Source organism: Typha angustifolia, chromosome 11 (assembly GCF_048772165.1).
Source record: "Typha angustifolia cultivar Huaian chromosome 11, ASM4877216v1, whole genome shotgun sequence".
NCBI classification, from domain to species: domain Eukaryota; kingdom Viridiplantae; phylum Streptophyta; class Magnoliopsida; order Poales; family Typhaceae; genus Typha; species Typha angustifolia.
The window spans coordinates 801438-820890 of NC_133249.1; the positions used below are offsets into that span (position 1 = coordinate 801438).

Consider the following 19453-nt stretch of genomic DNA (forward strand, 5'->3'; position numbering starts at 1 on the left):
GGATTGAGATTGTTCAAAAGATGATCCCACCAAGACGTGCACAGTATTTGAATTGGTCCTTCTGTGCCAGGAACAAGCTGAAGATGAGCTAAGTCATTAAAGCTACAGAATTATGAACCACAAGTATAGATATTTTTAGCAGTAGTATGCAGTACATTAGAAGGAGCAATGATGATGAGAGTTCCTCTCTTTCCTGCTCTTGAAGCATCCAATGAAGAAGTGGAAAGTGGAGATAATGTTTAACTATGATCACACCAAGCAATTTAACTTGAGCAAGAAAAAATGATTGAAAAAAAATATCTCTGAATTGGTGTTTATTAGTGCAAGGATTTGTTGACAATACATGCATTCTTGAAAGTGCTCAATGAAGCAAATTAAATGGCAAGAACACAACCTTGGCAGCAAAAACAAGCTACCAAGATGCCTAGAAGAGCCCCTGCAATGACCTGTGAAGGAGTGTGACCTAGGAGTTCCTTGAGCTTTCTTTCACTGATGGGATGACCTTGAAACAAGTCCTCGACGATCTTATTGAGTACCTACATAATTTAGCAAATATTGGAATAGTAAATGAGAGGGCGCAAAGAGTAATTGAAAGGTGTCTATGTGAAATTGCATTAAAGTCGCTAGATGCATGCATCCAGACAGAAACAACAAAGACAAATACATAAGTGCATAAAAACATGTAGATGCATGTCAATATAGTCATGTCTAACATGAAGTATAAAAGGAAGATTACTGTTTTCCACAGTTTCAATTGAGGAGGTCAGATGTTATAATGTTTGACTACATGTGTTCATACTTAAATATGCATACATCATCCCAAATAAAATTTTCTCTAGCAACAATATTTTATGAAGATCCATCTTACAATTTATAGGAGGAAAAGTAGAAATGACCTTCCTGATTTCCTGACCCAAAAATAACAGATAACTGATAATAGAAAACAGATCTTCATGATGGTTATTTACAAGTTGATACACTAGTTCTGAATCATGGGAAAGCTCTGTAACCACTCATCATGGTGAAGGACAGCTGCTCAATGATAAATGTAGCAGGGTTCTCAGTAATGAAATTAACTGCTTGAAGAATGGGACAGAGATGTGATAATTGGACACATGTAGCTAACTATTTCTAAATTTGTCAGTCAGAAGCAAGTAAGAAAATTAGTTATGAAGAAAGGAAAGACAAAAATAGTTAGCTACAGAGGAATAGAACCAAAGACAAAGTAAGAGGATAAGAGACAATGATGGAGGGTAGATCACCAAATAATGGTGTCACATGAGCTCAACATAGAGCTCAATGGAGAAAATGGATTCATATAGCTATTGTCGGTTGATATAAAAGCTTCAATCTTTGTGTAAGCAAGTCAAGGACAGTTGAAATAGTAAATAGAAGTGTAACTGTTACACTTCATCATTCTTCATCCAAGGCTTGATAAATGGTAATCATATTAACCTAGCTACTTTTGTCCATGGAGCAAATTGAGCCTTAATGAACAATTATAGATTTGGAATGAAGAGGAGCAAGAGATACAGAAACTGTTGTGGCAGAACAAGATTTAGGTAGCATATTGTATTGCTCAACATGGGATAGGGTGAAAAGCTAACCACTAGTGGTGTCTCTGAAGAAGCCTTAGAGGTACCGTATCACCACCACATATTGCAATAGTTGTTTTAGTCTCCTTATTTTAGGCAAATATATCAAAGGGAAGGTGAGCAGTTCTACTGGTAAGTTTCTACTCAAATTTGTAATTCATCCCCACATCCTTATTCTTACATCCTTCTAGCACATGTCTTCAGTGTCTTTCATAATAAAATCCTGACCCAACATGCAGGTAAACTTACTTCCCTAAACATTGTTCATCTACATAATGGTTTGTGAAAGTGAACTATTTCTTTGAAAGCGATCTATGATTTCTTGACATAGGACTATAATATTTCCGCAATTCATCTTCTTCATTTTGGTACTTCCAACACCACACTACAATCTCTTTAAGTCTATTATGTACGTTGCAGCTCTTTCACAGATTTTTCTAGAAATACTTGCTAGATTTGTTTATGTGCAATGTAAGCAGCCTAAGTTTTTTCTCCATTCAAATGATAATTAGCAAACAGAGTAGTTACACTACCATTACATGACATAATTCTAAGCTCTGCATGATTTCAAGCTCTTGTTTATACTGAACATTGTACCATTGCACTCTAACCAGAGACTATTTCACATCTCTGCACGTATTTAATTCAATCAGCATGTTAGGAACTAGTAAGTTAAAAAAAAACAGAAACAGCTGAAGGAAATCCCTTCTCACCTCTGCTTGCATCCCTGCGTGCCGCCTAACACCAATGGCATCGTACATAACTATGAGACTGAAACCAAGACAAACTGGAAACAACGAGTCCCCGACCCCGTGGCACAGAGCCACTGATGCCGTGAGCGCCGTGCACAGCGCCGAGTGCGACGACGGCATCCCTCCGCAACTAAACAACATTCCAAAATCCCACCTCCGCTCCACGAAAAAGTTCAAGAACACCTTCAGGGTCTGCGCCAGGGCCCAGGCCACCAGCCCCGAAACAAACGTCGGGTTACCGGCGAGGGTTTGCAGGAATGGGCTGACACGAGACTTAGACACCGCCGCCGTGGTGCTCATAAGAAACATTCCAATCCCACTACCAAGCGCAAAATCCCTCCTTTCCTCCTTGGGGAGGCCGCCATGGAGCCAAGATCGCAGCTTTGGGCCACGGGAGAGGAGGAAACCACCGAACGATTGGAGCACGGAGAGGAGAAGGTATAAGGGGGAGAAGGGAGGTGAACCCACATCGGACTGGGTTTGTAGCGGTTCGAGTCGGAGATTTCCGCGGCGACTGGAGGAGAGGGAGAAAGGTGATTTTTTGGAGCGAGGAGCGGAGTAGGGTCTCGCGGAGAAGGCATCGGAGCGACTAGGGTTAGGGTTTCGTTGGAGGAGAGAGGAGGAGACCCTAAAGAAGGGCTTGAGGCTAAGGACCTCCATGGCTGCTCCGCATCGCCTCAGAGAGGAGAGGAGAGTAGTAGCGAAGCGGGACACGGCCACACGGGAGGCTGCCGTTATATATAAAAAGTGTTTTGTCAAAATACTCCCCGACAAGTCTCGACAATTTCGCGGAGAGCCTTTACTTCAAAAGTGGAGAAGCAAGGCTAATTGTGTCATTTCGGAGGGTCGACACCCTTAAGGGGCATGAGATCTGGGAGGGATATTACTGGAAGATTCGGTATTGGTCAAAGTGTCGTGCTCAGGCCTCAGGGGAGCTTAGTGGCTTCATGTGATCACGTGGAGGGCACGTGTAATTTGGGATGGGCCACATTGTAATAAAAGGCCTGGCCTGGTTAACTTGGACTGGATCGTATCGAGTTTGCGGGGTCATTGGATGATTGGATCCATTGCTACTGTTATGAATCCCAACCCTTGCGAGTTATTTCGTCTCCAACCTCGGGTTCCCGTCGAATTCCAGAGAGAAATCGAACGACCCGACCGGCGCCGGACTCGATTCGCCGGAGAAGAGTGGTGCTCCTCTCTACTATTCGACCATTTAGTTTGATTCCTCTCCCAAGGTCTGCGATTCGTGGCCAATCCTTCTTCCCTTTTGTTCCAATTCCTCAAATGGTCTCTTGAATCGTCGCTTAATCTTATCTATGAGCATATCTTATTTCTTATTTCGAGCTGCCAATCTTTGTTCTTGATGTCGTAGGAAGAGATTTTAGTGAAGGGGTTTTACCTTAAAACTGAGATTTTACTAGTGCTATTGCTTTGCCCTATAACTTCTGTCACCACTTTAGTAATTTTTTGTTAGCAAACCTGATGATATATGACTGCTTGCTGTCTTGTTTTCAGGTTTTATATAATACTACAACTTTTTGCTGAACCAATGTATATGCAAGCAAATGCATATGGTGAACCAAGCGAAGTAGCTATGGAAGATGAGGATGATCTGGTAGTTCCTACGTGCCAATTCGACTCTTTTAACTTGTATATTTGTTGCTTAGTGATCTTTTATATTTCCATGTACTTCTGGAAAATCAAGTTCTTATGCATGCTTTTCATCTATGCAATCGAGATATGTGCTATTTTTTCTTCAGGAGGTGAATATCTCTGTTTCTTTCGCATTATTTGACAAACTTAAGTAAAGCATGTAGGCATTACATTGTAATATTTGTAGTTTTATGTATGTTCTAATTTGTTTTTGATACATCTCGTTCATCTTTGCAGGAAGATACTGATTTTGATAATGGAAGCTGTGGAATATGTTCAGCTATTGTCATTGATAGAGGGCTTTTAGACTGTTGCCAGCACTGGTAGGCTCTTGGAATTACAGTGATTAAATTACGCCTAGTACTTTTATGCCAACCTTTTCTTGGTATATCTTGCTTTTAATTTTATGTCAGTGGGTATGGGGCTTGATCTTGATGAAGTTTTACTAGCATTATATGACAAGGACAGGGGTTGGCATTGATAAAGCAACATCTCATGAGTTTCAGGTTTTGCTTTACATGCATCGACAACTGGGCTACCATCACAAACCGCTGTCCACTTTGCAAAAACGAATTTCAGTACATAACATGCCTTCCAGTAAGTAATATTATTTTGTCGTAAAAGAAAGAAAATACTTATGGTCGATGTTGTGACTATATAGATATCCTTTTCACCTATGTCCTTAAAGCTGAATGGTAGAACAGAAGATTTTTGACTGGGAGATATGGTTTATTAGATCTATTTAATTGGGAGTGATCAGAGCCTCTAAAAATGGATAGCATTTACCTTACTACAAGTTATAAATTTATCCTATTTTGTAGCTCCACCATAATATTTTAGTTCTGTTTACTGATTGAAGGTGTACGATACCACTGGAAGCATCATACCTGAGGAGCATTCTCTTTCTAGGTGAGATATACATTGTGACATCCTTTTCCACTATAATGTGTCGATCGGTTAAATAGTTAATATTGTTATGTAATAATATTTAAATAGTGATTGATGGCATGGTCTTGTTTTTACTATGCCAGAGATATTCTTTAACATCTTAAAAAACTATTCTTTTCATTTCTAGATGTTCATTTTGGTCTGCAGGTGTAATTATACTTACTAATAGATACTAAGAGAAATAAAAGAGGATTTTGAACCTGGCACTGTGTAACTGAAGTGGAGCTGATTAGATAGGCTTAATCTATTTGCAAGTAACCTAGCCTTACCATGCTTAAGTTAGTGCTCTGGACTCTCTTTGTGCTTTTATACCAAGGAACTTTAAAATATCACTAATATCATTATTCCTTTTAGGTACTTCAATCTTTCCAAAGGTGACTATTTTTCAGCTTGGATATTATGAATATGTTTGGCCTGTAGAATATCTTATGCTTTCTTCTTAACAAGTTTTGTAACTTGTGATGCTACCTTTGTTTGTTAATACCAATATATTCTTCTGTCACTCTGTAATACAACAGTTTAGTTGGAGCATCTGTGATTGGTCTATTCTGGTCTTGATAAGTTGACTGCTAGATCTTTTATGGTACAATTGGAATTGACATGCACTTTATGCACATAGTTAGCAAGGGTAGCTTATATTGTTGTGAGTTTAGAGTTATCTATATATAACAAAACCTACTAAAATCATTGCTTAATCTTGTCTTTCCTAGTTGCATTATGTTTTTGCATTTCTTTCAGAGGTGCAGATGATTGGTGTATACAAGGGGAGAACAACACGTTTTCCTTTCCATCATACTACATTGACGAAGATGTAACGATATTTCATCACAGTATTTATCCTTCTATAAATGTATTTGTGCTGTAGGTTATCTCATGGTAATTGTAGATAATTTTTGTAGTTTTTTCCTTTTGCAGGCAGTTATATGTTTGGGCAGTGATGGATGCAAGATCCGTAGTGGACTTTTAACAGCTGAGGATGATTCAAGTTTTGACACATCGGTTGCTTGTGACTCTTGTGATACATGGTACTATATTGAATACCATAAGCATGTTTTCTGGCAGCAAGCAAGTTAACTTAGTAGCTTATGAGAACTTTTTTTTTTCGTGCTGAAACAAAAAGAATCAAAATTTGTCCGAAAATCTGACCTCATTGTGCTAAGGGCTGCTAATTAGTGGAAAAGTACTATGATGTTAATTTTGGCTTTTGATAACAATATCATCAGTATCTATCATCCAGTGGTAAACTTAATTTGAACTAAGTTGCAATTCCAAGTCGATGAGCCAACTCCGAACACCCATGTTCAGTTCTGATTCAGACCTACAATTTGCCACATGAAATTTGAACATCAGTACGGCAGTCAGCAATGTGGTGGTAGATTCATTCTTTGACCTTTTATACACCAAACCTGCTACATTTAATTTCACATAAAAGTCCACTTGCAACCTTCTCATTTTTAATGTGATTCCTTTTAGCTCTGCATGGATTAACGTTTCTGTCTTTCCTGAATGTATTGTTCACCTCTATGGCCTTGATTGATGAATCATCAAGTAATTGGACTACAACCATCTAATGCAGTATCAAAGCACAAGTGAATTATCTAGATTTAATTCTCATCAGACCAACTTTTGACTAACTGTTGAAGCAGGATGGCTGCAACTATATTGAGAGATAATTGGTCAAAGCACTACTCTTCAGCATCCAGCCGTTCACATTTTAGACAATATTACCAACTATTTATTAGTTTCTTTCAACTTGTTTAAATAGTTCTGCTTTCCTTCAGTATTTTGCTTGTCTGTTTTGACATCCTTTCAATGAAGATAGGTATCATGCTGTGTGCGTGGGATTCAATCCTGAATGTGCAATTGAAAAATCCTGGTTGTGTCCAAGGTAATTTGATATTTGTTATGACTTTTCTCTGGAGTACCCTTGTTTACTTGACCTTCTATTTGTTTTGGTTCTGTATCCTGTGCTATCACTGAAGTTGGTGCATATGGCATGCTTTCTTTTCTGCTGTGCTGAAGAGTAGCATTTCCTCTTCTGCCTGCTTGTTTTTCATAGGTGTATATCTGTAGAAGGGCAAGAAAAGCAAGGTGGTGTTTTACAACAAAACCTAGGAGCACATTCTGCTGGGAAAGGTGCTGATCATGGATGTGCAATTGATATGTCCTTTTCTGGGAAAGTATCAGTATCGGTTGCTGATGATGGTGAGACTGCTCTTGTTGTCTCAATGATCAGTGGAGAACAGAAGAATGAGGCCAGTAGTATATCTCCACTGGAGAGCAAATTAGCTGTAAATGCAGGAAATGAAATCGAAACATCTTGTTACTCATATTCTGACAATCCTGAACTTGATACACAGCTCAACAAGATTGGCTGTCTCAACCTTATAGGCACCAGCTTGATTGGCAGTTATGTGAAGGGTTCCGATGCCACTGCTCTAGAAGAGGACAGTGCTGCCAAGTTTTTTAATGAATCAGTTGAGATGGATTTCATCCAATCAGATGCAGCACCGGAGGAATCATTAGCACTATCACCCATAAGAGAGACGGCAGTGAGGACGATTACTTCTGAACCAGAAAGTCATCTGCTACAAGCATTAGTAGAACTACCAGAGGATGTATTAATCTCTTCATATTCTGCAAGGCATGGTGTTTTAAGTGCCGAAAAAAAAGAAGGAAAAGAAGAAAATGAGTTTTCTGACATCAATCCTCCTCTTGAGATATCTATGGCCTCTCCTTCGTCAGGTATATAATTTATTTATTTTAGCTGATGATAGAACTAGAATAGATATTTTTTGTTTCCTACTCACACGGGCCTATATCCTTGCTTTTCTATCAATTTCTAATTCCTATCTTCTCCTTCTTTGGGTATATAATTTATTTATTTGACTAAAGTCAGGTATATTATATCAGCTAGTTCTATCACAGATGATATCCTATGTTGTCTGCATAAACTCCCACTATACAAATTCCCAAAAGTTCACAAAAATAGCCTTTCAATTGGTATAACTGTATAGACTATAGATGATGCATAAAATTGTTTGATTAGAACACCAACACTTGATTGCATCCTTTTGCTTTATGTACCAGTCTGTTGATATTGATGCAGGTAATGAGATGGTTAGCATCATGGATGCAGATATGGTTGATTTTGAAAAGAAAAAGAATTCTAGAGTTAAAGATTCGACAACAGAAGTGTCAGAAAATATGCAGTCACAAGCCATGTATGGACTTTTTCCCATGTACTTGTTGCTATACTAATGTGTTACATCAAGTTTACCTTCTGAAATTCAAACCTTAGTGGCAATAGCTATAGAATTTCTGTTACTGGAAGTATCTCCATAAAATTGATGCTGACCATGGTGTCTGTAGAAGATGATTAAAATGGAAAAGCACCTCTGTTTTTTGCAAATAACTCAGTTCAAATTAACAGACAGTTGTACAGTTTTGATGCATATCTTTGTGCACTCAAATTCTCCCATGGTCCTACAGTGATATATAAACACTAATCCAGTCTGCACCATGATATTGTATTCATCTTCATGAGCAATTCCTTGCTGATGTAATTTTACCTATCTAAATTGCTCAGTTTTAGTGAACTGTCAAGCAATTGGAAGGTGCAACTGCAAACACCTATTATCATTATATCAATAGGATGGTCCCTTTCATTTATAGAAGGAATAGAAATGATCTTGTGAAATGGTAGAAAACTAGTGCAGGGCTGAATGTCTAATTAGTATGTCCAGCTACATGCTGTTGTCAGACCAGCCCTAAGTAAACACACATTTATTAGTTTATTTGTAAGGTGATGTGCAGGCATAATTGCCCGAAATCAATACTTCCTGAGTTATCTTATTTAATCCATTAAGGATCAATTATGTTTGTCTTCTTTTGACATCTCTATTCATGAGCCTTCTAATTCATTGTTTTATATTCCTTCTAGATAAACAGATTTTCCCTTGATTGAATCTTGTTTTTCTTTTCTATCTTAGAGGTGTTGAATCTGTCGACATTCACATTGGCGAAGGAGACTCATATATGAGAATGAAAGTGGAGAATCCTGCAAAGAAAGCTAGATTGGAGGGAAAGGCACAAAAATTGCCTTTGGGAAGCCAAGATACTGGTTATGCTTTGAACTGCCATACTTCTCCTGTAGCTGCAGCAGTTTGTAAAGACAATAAATTAGAAGATGTTACAGAAGAGGAATCTGTTGCTCCTGATATAATGAGTATAGTTCAGGAAAATAACAATAGATCCCCTCATGGTGAAGTATGGGAACAGCCTGAAAGTAAGAAGAAAGGAGATAAATGTGGACTCAGAGTTAAAAAGATTATGCGAAGAGCGGGAGAAAAAGAGGAATCATCTATCTTGGTGCAGAAACTGCGAAAAGAGATAGCTGAAGTAGTTCAAGATAAAATCCCTGGGATCTCTGGAAAGGATGATCCTTTTGATGGAAAACTTCTAACAGCATTTCGGGCAGCAATAGGAAAACCTGGAGATGCATTGGCTACTAAACTGGATCCTTCATTCATAAAAACAAGGAAATCATTGCTGCAAAAAGGAAAGATACGTGAAAACCTGACAAAGAAAATATATGGAACAGCCACAGGAAAGCGAAGACGTGCATGGGACAGGGATTGGGAAGTTGAATTCTGGAAGTATCGATGTTCAAGCATAAAGCCTGAAAAGATTGAGACGCTACAGTCAGTTCTTGAGCTTCTTAAGAAATCTTCAAATTCTTGCTTGGAGAGCTCAGAAATGGTTCATCAGACAAAGGGAGGGACAACAGATTCCATTCTGTCTAGAGTATATTTAGCTGACGCATCAGTTTTCCCTAGAAAGGATGATATAAAGCCTCTGTCTGCTCTTGCTGGAATTGAGAAAACCAACCAAAATATAACTAGCAGATCTTATAGTCTATCTGAGAAAACTACGAAGGCTCTTCATGAACATGATGTAGCAGAAATTCTAAAACCAGTTGCCAGGGGTACATCTCATGTTAAAGTTCCTTCTGGTAATACAGGAAAAGAGTTGAGTTCTTCAAACATTACAAGAGAAGCTCCTGTTAGAAGAGGAAATGGAGCCTCTGTTTCTGGTTCAAACATTCCTGCAGAAGGGAAGAATTCTCAGAAGCAAGATAGTCAAACTGATGGCAATAAGCGTGATAAAAGAAAATGGGCACTTGAAATTCTTGCTAGAAAGAATGCTTCCTCAAGCTCAAATGCAACTAAAGACAAACCTGAAGATGGAGCTATGCTCAAGGGAAACTATCCTCTATTAGTATGTTACAATGTTCCCTTGCACCTTTAAAACTCTAGCAGTTGGTAGCAGTTTCTTTCACAACTTAAGGTTATTGATGTTTTCATCCGTTTGACATGTCTAGGCACAACTTCCCACTGATATGAGACCAGTGCTGGCAACTAGCCACCATAAAAAGGTTCCTCTATCGGTTAGGCAGGTAAGGATGCTCACTGCTCTTAATGGACTTCATTCTGTCTCCATCCCACTTTGCATGATTTGTCCAACTCATTTAGTCTAAATTGCAATAAAAATAATGAATATAAATAGATATAATCTGTTGTGTTGATAATTATGCTCCTCTGTGCCTGCGGTGAATGTCCAATTCATTTGTATTATCTCCAGTTTTTCATCTCTGAACTGGTTAGTCATCAACATATGTGATTAAGTAGCATCAGTCGTGAAGAATGAATGAATCATTTATAGGCTATTTTCCTCATTATGTATGTATTTTCTATTATTAACTGGAAACTCCATTGACTTTTATTGAGCTGGTTAGATATCTTTTTCTTGCCTTTCTTTGTTGTCATCAATCATTAACTCTGTATGTTTTATGTACTCTCCTATTTTCACTTATTAGCTGATTTTTCTTTCATTATAAATTATTGAGTAAGCATATATGTCGCAGGCTCAACTTTACCGTCTAACTGAGCATTACTTGAGGAAAACAAATCTAGCTGTCATTCGCAGGACAGCAGATACTGAGTTAGCTGTCGTTGATGCAGTTAACATAGAAAGGGAGATACTTGAGAGATCCAATAGCAAATTAGTTTATTTAAACCTTTGCTCCCAGATTCTGTGCCAATATCCCAAGCCAGAAACAGGAGTTGCTGCTTCATATCCAACAGTAAACACTGAAAGTTGTACTGACCAAGTACCAGAAGAGACATCGTTGGAACCTGCAGAAACAGGATGGAGCAATGCAGAGGAAGCATTAAGAATGGCAGGCCTTTCTTCTGATTCTCCTCCAAACAGTCCAGCAAGAAAGGACAAGAACATCGAAGTTGATCCCTTGGTGGAGGACAAAGAACCTGCAGAAACAGGATGGAGCAATGCAGAGGAAGCATTAAGAGTGGCAGGCCTTTCTTCTGATACTCCTCCAAACAGTCCAGTGAGAAAGGACAACAACATCGAAGTTGATACTTTGGTAAAGGACAAAGATGAAGGCCTTAAACACATTTCGGATATGGTTCCCAACCCTGACTTGGACACACGTGGAGACAATGATTATGATTTGGAGAATGAGGGATGCATTGCCTCTTCCTGTAAAAATGTTGACTCTCAGACAATGGTTATACTCTCTACTCTTGAAGCAGAAGATCCACTGAAGCTTATGGACTCTGATGCTCTAAGACCTAGGAGTCCTGATGAAAAGGCAGCTTTTGATCACAGTGGTGATTCGATTGTTGAGGTGACTACAGACAGTGAGAAAATAGATAATACAGTGAATACTCCATCCACGCTAGAACCTTCTCAAGGGAATGTACTTAGTAATCCTTCTTTAATGGGAGGTAAGGAGTTATGTGAGTCAGAGAAGGAACCTTTAGATAATAGGGTATCTGGTGAAACTCGTAGACACTTAAGCAAGTCTGTGGAGATGGAAGCAGAAGGCAACAACTTGGGTCCTTGTGAAGCTGGAAATAATAGAGCAAAGGATGGTGCTACAGGCGAGTTTGAGTATGATTCCTGTGCAGAAAATAGTCTCACTAGTGACAGGCTGCCTCTCAATCATAAATCTTCTGGAGGAGAGAACTCACCAACTCATTCTTTGATGAATGAAAATGCTCCCAAGGAGGAAAGGTCAACATCCATCAGTAACAAAATGGCCAATTCCACCAATTACATATCCAAAAAGGTACCTAATCCTTTGCTGCAGTCCACCATGAATACATAATCCATCACAAGTACATAATCTGGTTTGATTGGTTGCAGGTGGAAGCATATATCAAAGAACACATCAGGCCACTCTGCAAGAGTGGTGTGATAACAGTCGAACAATACAGGTGGGCGGTTGCCAAAGCAACAGACAAAGTTATGAAATTTCATTACAAGGCCAAAAATGCAAATTTTCTCATCAAGGAAGGTGACAAAGTGAAAAAGCTCGCGGAACAGTATGTCGAGGCCGCTCAGCAGAGGGAAACATTGTAAATTCCTGCTCTCCAGAATTAAGCTGTTCTCATCTGGAATTCTACTTGCCATTTTGTAACTCACCTCTTACACTGTACATGTTCACTCACAGGAAGCTCCACAGTACCTTCCTGAGAATTTATTAGTATATGGATTCAATTTCTTGTACACTGATCACAGTCTTCTTGAAGCTGCACAGTTTTATAAGAAGCAATTATATATAATTTCGATCTCCTTGTCCAAAATTGAAGCTTTGGTGCCTTTCTGTCTGATATTTTCTTCTTCATTTTTTGGCCATTTCTATTTGATTTGATTGGCAGTGGATCTTAACGACCTTTGTATCACGACCTGCGGAGAACTCTAATCTTTCTGCTTTAATATTCGCGCCGAGCATCACAACCGTCCAGTGCACCCAAATCACACAACGATTTACCTCATAAAACCTTGAAACCTCCCACAAACCCCTCCATAAACCCTTCTCCCCAAAGGACTACTCCTTTCCTCCTTTCCTCCTTTCCTCCATTTCCATTTCAATTAAAAGATGTCCCTTTCCAAACCCTTCTTCTCATCCCATCTCAAACTCTTTCTCCGCCCCTCCTCCCTCTTCCCCCGTCTCCTGTCCTTCTCCACGCCGGAATCCGCTGCGGCCGCACGCCTTCACCGCCGCCGCCACGTCCAACCACCACTCTCCTCACAGCCGAAGAACCCTAATTCCCCAAAGCTCCCCGACCCCGTCTCCTCTCTCTCCGGCGCCCGCCTCGTCCTCCATAATCGCATCCTAACCCTGATCCGCTCCGACGATCTCGACGAGGCCTCCCTCTTCGTCCGCCACTCCATCTACTCCAACTGCCGCCCCACCATCTTCACCTGCAACACCGTCCTCGCCGCCCTTCTCCGCCGCCGGCGCCTCTCTGACCTATTCGCCCTCCACCGCTTCCTCACCCAGGCTGCCGTCGCCCCCACCATCCTCACGCACAACCTCTTGCTCCAAGCCCACCTCGAACGCGGCACGACCGACGCCGCCCTCGAACACTACCGGCTCTTGGTGAAAGATGATTCTATCCTCACGCCATCGCCCTCGACCTATCGCATCCTCGCCAAGGGCCTCGTCGACAATGGTAAGCTCCAGGAGGCTTTGGATCTCAAGGATGATATGATTTCTAAGGGATTCGTTGCACCTGACCCCAAAGTGTATGATTTCCTCATGGGTGGCTTCGTCGCGGCCAATGATCCCGAAAAGGTGATAGCTTTGTTCGAAGAACTTAAAGAGAAGCTTGGTGGTGAAGAAGTATTAGATGGCTCTGTGTATGGGAATCTCATGAAGGGGTATTTCCTCAAGGGGATGGAGAAGGAGGCGATGGGGTGCTTCCACCAGGTGTTTGACGAAATGTCGAAGGTTAGGTTTGGGGCTGTCAGTTACAACTCGGTGCTGGACGCACTGGGCCAGAACAGTAAATTGGAGGAAGCAATCAGGCTGTTCGAGAGGATGAAAGGAGAGCACAATCCTCCTCAGAGGATTGCCGTGGACCTTGGCAGCTTCAATGCTATGGTGGATGCCTATTGCTTAGCAGGGAGGTTTGAGGATGCAATCCTGACTTTTAGGAGGATGAGTGAGAAGAATTGCTCACCAGATGTGGCGTCGTACAATAATTTGATCGAACACTTGGGGAAGAATAGATTGATCGGTGAAGTGGAGGAGATGTATAGAGAGATGGGTGAGAAGGAAGTTCACCCAGATGAACTCACATATGTTTTGCTGATGGAGGCTTGCTTTGCTGTGGATAGGGTGGACGATGCTATCAGTTACTTCAACAAGATGGCAGAATTAGGACTGAGGCCGAATGCCATTGCCTATGAGATGGTTATTCGTGGTTTGGTGAATACCAGAATGATCGACGTAGCTCAGGGCTTCTTTGACCAGATGCCGGAGAAGGAAGTCAAACCCAATGTCGTGAGCTATGAGATGTTGCTGAAGGCATACATTGATATAGGGAGACTGGAGAATGCCATTAAGATAGCAAAGGGCATTCTTTTGGATGAAAGTGCAGCTTTCAGTGGTGAAATGAAGGAGCTCTTGGAAGAGACATTGAGGAAGGAAGGGAGGGAGTCGGATATGGAGAAATTGTATGAAGACGTGGAGAGGGAGCAAGCTGAGGCAGCAGCTCGGGCTGCAGAAGAGAAGGCAAGAAAAGAGGCTCTTGTCAGGGAAGAGAAAGAGAGGAGAAAGGCAGAGGCTGCCGCTAAGGAGGCAGCTGCCGCCAGAGCTAGTGCTGCAGCTATTGAAGCAGTTCTGGGGCAGAGAAAGAAAATGGAGAGGGAAGAGTTGCTCACCGGTGGTGGTACCAGTGCTTTTGATGGAGGATTGCTGAAAAGGCTGGGTATTGATAGCAGATCAGCTGAAGAAAATAAAGTTGAAGAGAACAGCAGCAGTAGCAACAACAACAACAACAGCAATAGCATGGGGTTGACAATATAAGTTGCTCTCTGTTGAAGTTGTAATGAATTTTCGTAACCAAATTGAGTTGTGGGTATAGAAATCGTACACTGTGAGTAGATATAAAGATTCTATAAGCCTTCAAGGTTTGATGTATCAGGATTTTCTGGGAGAGCATTTTGTTCTCCTATTTTTATCTCAATACCTTGGGATGACATTTGAATGCAGAATCCTTATTTTTGGCTAGAATATATGCTTTATCGAATGCAGATAGTTCTTTACTCTTTAGTACTTGATTTCTGAAATGCTCTGATTGTGTTTTCTGTAGCTTTTCCACTCATTTAATCTTTTACTAGATCTGGTGAAAGGATACTCCAAATAGTAAGCTTGGAATATTGGTTGAACCATGCATTGCATAGCTCAAAGTCAATTGTTTTCCGGTGAATAAAGATTTAGACTAAACGCTCTGTCTGAAGGAAGGAAAGAAAAATATTCATCAAAATCATGATAGAAAACTTGTTGATTAATTTCAGAAAGCTGAAATCCTATTATACTAAGTCATTCAAGTTCTTCAACATTTCAACCCCCAAACATAATTAAGATACAACTTGGCACCGTTCTAGCAGATACATGAGTTAAGACATTTTGCAAGTGAACAGGCCTCTTCTATTTTCAGCTAAAAAGATTTGGTATGCACACTCCAGCATCAGGATTCTGCTGCTCCTTCCATATCCTGCCTGTGACCCGGAGTTTCAGCTCTTTCCTGTCACCCCCAGAGAAAAAGAGTGCCATATTCCTCTGGATTATGAGGCCATCATGACTATCCCGTACTTTGCGATGGCTGTCGCGGATGCTTCTAGGCGTACCCTCCCAGATGAGTTTCCTGCCATTGCCTCCAACCTCAAGGCTGTAACTGAAGTTCTTGGCCTCATTTTCATCGCCCATAAATCGCAAAAATGCCATGTACACAGGGGCCATGCCTAGCTGGAAGGCCTCAAAATGCAAGCAGAAGTACTGCCCAAAACAGTTGAAGACCTAGAGAGAGAGAGCAGCAGCAGCAGCAGCATAAATCACAAATGCAGCAAATGACTTGAATTAAATGGAAAAAAGTCACAGGAGACTAGTTGGTGAAATTATATCAGAATACATGTATATGCTACAGAAGACTGTAAAAGTTAACTTCCTTCTAAATTTGTGCCAAAATTTAGATGATCTAATGTTCATACTTATATCAGGCAAATTATTAATGTTCTTTCTAGGTCTACCATATTTTCCTTTCTTCTACTTCACAAGAATGAATTGTGACAAAATGCACTGCAAATTTTAGAGAAGCTACAGAATGCATTGCATACTTACAGTCAGCATCCAGGTAGCATTTTGAACCTCTCGTGGATTAGATTTTACATAACGATGATTGAAGGTGCAACCAGAATGCATGTCTACTTTGTGATCATCCCTCAAATGTGCAACCAAGGAAGGAATATCCCCAACAACAGAGCATTCAGATCCTGCATATGGGCAACTGTATGGTCTGAAGTTGCACTGAGTTTCATGCTTGAGCTTGCTATAGTATGGAAAGATCTCTGGACAACCCAATGAGAAGTACTTGCACGGAAGCTCAAGTGATTCAGCAACCTTTTCTAATGCTAAACACCTGATGTCTCCAAGCTCTAGTCTGCAAGTAGGGCAGCGGTTATGCACCCTGGTTTTGCATGTCGAACATAGTGTATGCCCATTCTGGCACTGCACATATTGTCCACTTGTGTAAGATACAAGTATATAACTAGAGCAATTTACCATGGTAAGAATCAGAGCATCAATAGCTAAGTTCCAGATGATAAAATTGCTTTCTTTTACAAACAGATGATAAAATTGTTACTCTGGTAATTATCAGCATAACAAAAAAAAGTTGATAATTATGAAAGAAATGTGCGGAAACCATGCAACAAAAAGTGGAAACTAAATGGCAAGCCCATGTTGGCGCTGCTCTCTCTTTCTCAGCCAATCTCGCTCAGTAGAAGAGCCTAAGCTAGAGTCCACTTGATGAAGGAACCTCCTCAAAAGATAGCATGCAACAAAAAGAACGAGTACAGACATCCAAGAAATTACTCAGTACTACACAGGAATTGAAACAGGCTCCTACATCTCGACCTATAATGTTGAGGTGTCAAAAGTGGACCTAAAATGTTCCAGAATTTGCAATCAACTAGCATATAGCAAGAATTATGGAAATGTAGCAAAGAGATCATTTTATTGGGATTGAAAATGTGCCATCAAGTGTCTTTTCTCCTTCAGAATAAATACCTGAAAAATATGTGTAAGGTTCTAGAATGATAAAGGTACTAGAAACAGAAAAACGAGATCCATAGTTTCAAATAATTATCCATTTAGACCTACTATTCTTGTAATCTATGTCCAGATTATCCGGTTAAATCAGCCGATTGCTAAGCAAGAATGCTATAGACTCAATATCCCCTTACGTCCATTCAAATGCATCTCGAAATATCAATTCCAACATGAACAATTCAATTCTAGCCCAAATCACAGAACAGGTCAGAACCCAGAAACCAAAATCTGCCCAAACTAACAAAAGGAGAGAACTTGCCCTAAATCAATCATCCAATTGCAAAAAGCTCGGATCTTTACATAATCATATTCACTAATTTGACCAAAACACAGAAACCATGAATCAAATCTACGAACCTACATGAAAAAAGAAAGAAAAATAAAACAAAATTGAAGAGAAACCAACCTGGTGGATTGGTGGGTACATGGAATTGGTGCAGACGGGGCATTCGAGGAGCTCGTGCACGCCGGCGACCGGCGACATCCCGGGCTGCGGAGGAGCCCGGCCGTGGGGCTTCTGGAAACTCTGGTGGAGGCGGGTGGCAATCTCCTCCACCTCCTCCTCCATTCCATTCGACGAAGAGACACACTTCACGCTATCCAAATCCATTAATCCCCCCCAAAAAAAACAAAAAAAAAAACCCCCCGAAGAAAAAGCTCCTCCTTTCCCCCCCTCGTCCTCCTCCTCCTCGACGGAAACCAGAGAGAAGAGGGAGAAGAGTAAAAAGGGAAGAAAAATATCTCCACCCAAAGAGAGGAACCGAAGTAGAGACGAGAGACGAACCAAGCGAGAGAGAGGGAGAGAGAGAGAGGAACAGGTGCCTTTCTTAGCTCCATTCGCTTTGGTCCGGGTTCCAAGTACAAAAGGATGCATGCGATCACCGTTAATTTACCAACGACGCGCATCTCGAGGCACCAGAACAACTAACCAAACACATTGACTTTTTGAATTTAAATCCCCCCTTGGGCCTTGGGAATCATTTGAACATTTCGACAGCCAAGCAGAAGCGTTCAGATCTTAAATATAAAATTAGAAAAAGAAAGAAAAAAAAACACACACAATTTCACATTAATTTTTCAAAATTAAAAAATTATATTGATTTTTAGCCATGAAAATATAAGAAAAGCTTCTAATTGGTAGGGCATAACAAAAGAACAGTAGATTTCCTCAGTTTGGACTAATTAGTTTCACATTGACTTATGTAATCAAAGAGAATCTATACAGATGATGTGCCACAGGACTAAACTAGAAAATTTAAGGTGTCGTTTAGTTAGTGTGTAAGAAAAAATTAAGAGTAAAAATTATGCACAATATGTGCCGAGCACTTTTCCTCTATTACAACTCTTTAATAGAAAAATATAAATAAAATATTTGTGTTAATTTGCAAATATCACTCTCTTATTCCGCAACCAAATTCGATGCAAAATCTAATATCAGCCGACTAAACTAGAAAATTTAAGGTGTCGTTTAGTTAGTGTGTAAGAAAAAATTAAGAGTAAAAATTATGCACGATATGTGTCGAGCACTTTTCCTCTATTACAACTCTTTAATAGAAAAATATAAATAAAATATTTGTGTTAATTTACAAATATCACTCTCTTATTTCGCAACCAAATTCGATGCAAAATCTAATATCAGCTGTTGACATTTATCGCGAAAACTTATTTCTTTTCGATGTAAACCAACCATAGACCCATGGAATCCTTTTCTTTGTTGGTATAAATAACATATTAATTCTAGTTTTGTATACTCAAGTCTAATGCTGCCATTATTCGGTATAATTCTGTTGTTAATTCTAACTGTTATTTTTGACAGAATTTGTGTGATCTAGATCTCCAAACTGTCATAAATTTGATTTCATTTGGTGGTTGCAGTCAAACAGAGCAAGTATCCAGGCAGGCTTCAGTGTCCTTCCCATCAACCATAAAGAACAAATATAAAATGAAGCATCCAAACATGTCAATCTTCACAACACTTGGAGCTTTCCAGCATCCCTGCATTTGTGATGGCATTCATGGTAGCATCTCCAAAACTTTGATCCTAAAGTTTAAGCACCAAACAAGGCTTCTCATTCCCTTTGCTTCCATCACCACACTAGAAGAAGGCACAGAATGAGATCTGGCACAACAAAAAAAAAAGCCTCTTAGAGAGAGGAGATATTGCTCATGTGTCCATGTGCATATGTTTTTGTATGTATCCTTTCATAAGAATGTAGTACAAGAATCACCTGACAGAGAATTTTGGATTGTTTAGAAAATTGATAGAGGTTATGACCACTAGAGACTTCCTCTGTACT

General features: G+C 40.1%; 4 protein-coding genes across 5 annotated transcripts; 2 read left to right on the plus strand and 2 right to left on the minus strand.

Annotated features, from left to right (window-relative positions):
• Positions 1 to 256: 256 nt before the first annotated feature.
• LOC140769464 (uncharacterized) lies at positions 257 to 3058 on the minus strand. The gene is made up of 2 exons (XM_073110152.1): positions 2309 to 3058; positions 257 to 536 (listed from the first exon to the last, which is right to left on the minus strand). The coding sequence occupies exons 1-2, from the start codon at positions 3005 to 3007 to the stop codon at positions 375 to 377; spliced, it is 861 nt and encodes a 286-aa protein (XP_072966253.1). The 5' UTR covers positions 3008 to 3058; the 3' UTR covers positions 257 to 374.
• A 343-nt stretch (positions 3059 to 3401) lies between these two features.
• Positions 3402 to 12608, plus strand: LOC140769514 (uncharacterized protein At4g10930). 2 transcript variants are annotated; one of them, XM_073110223.1, is made up of 14 exons: positions 3402 to 3585; positions 3866 to 3965; positions 4241 to 4326; positions 4510 to 4600; positions 4863 to 4912; positions 5690 to 5762; positions 5867 to 5976; positions 6774 to 6839; positions 7011 to 7696; positions 8061 to 8175; positions 8944 to 10231; positions 10335 to 10409; positions 10878 to 12104; positions 12182 to 12608. In XM_073110223.1, the coding sequence occupies exons 2-14, from the start codon at positions 3900 to 3902 to the stop codon at positions 12395 to 12397; spliced, it is 4149 nt and encodes a 1382-aa protein (XP_072966324.1). In that variant the 5' UTR covers positions 3402 to 3585; positions 3866 to 3899; the 3' UTR covers positions 12398 to 12608. The 2 variants fall into 2 exon arrangements, with proteins under 2 accessions (XP_072966324.1, XP_072966325.1); XM_073110224.1 differs by lacking the exons at positions 3402 to 3585; positions 3866 to 3965; positions 4241 to 4326; positions 4510 to 4600; positions 4863 to 4912 and having other exon boundaries at positions 5688 to 5762; positions 6770 to 6839.
• A 149-nt stretch (positions 12609 to 12757) lies between these two features.
• On the plus strand, positions 12758 to 15067 carry LOC140769515 (pentatricopeptide repeat-containing protein At3g49240, mitochondrial-like). The gene has a single exon (XM_073110225.1). The coding sequence runs from the start codon at positions 12918 to 12920 to the stop codon at positions 14850 to 14852; it is 1935 nt and encodes a 644-aa protein (XP_072966326.1). The 5' UTR covers positions 12758 to 12917; the 3' UTR covers positions 14853 to 15067.
• Positions 15068 to 15315: 248 nt separating this feature from the next.
• On the minus strand, positions 15316 to 17972 carry LOC140770247 (E3 ubiquitin-protein ligase SINAT5-like). Its single transcript, XM_073111333.1, has 3 exons — positions 17563 to 17972; positions 16167 to 16553; positions 15316 to 15845 (listed from the first exon to the last, which is right to left on the minus strand). The coding sequence occupies exons 1-3, from the start codon at positions 17764 to 17766 to the stop codon at positions 15483 to 15485; spliced, it is 954 nt and encodes a 317-aa protein (XP_072967434.1). The 5' UTR covers positions 17767 to 17972; the 3' UTR covers positions 15316 to 15482.
• Positions 17973 to 19453: the final 1481 nt, after the last annotated feature.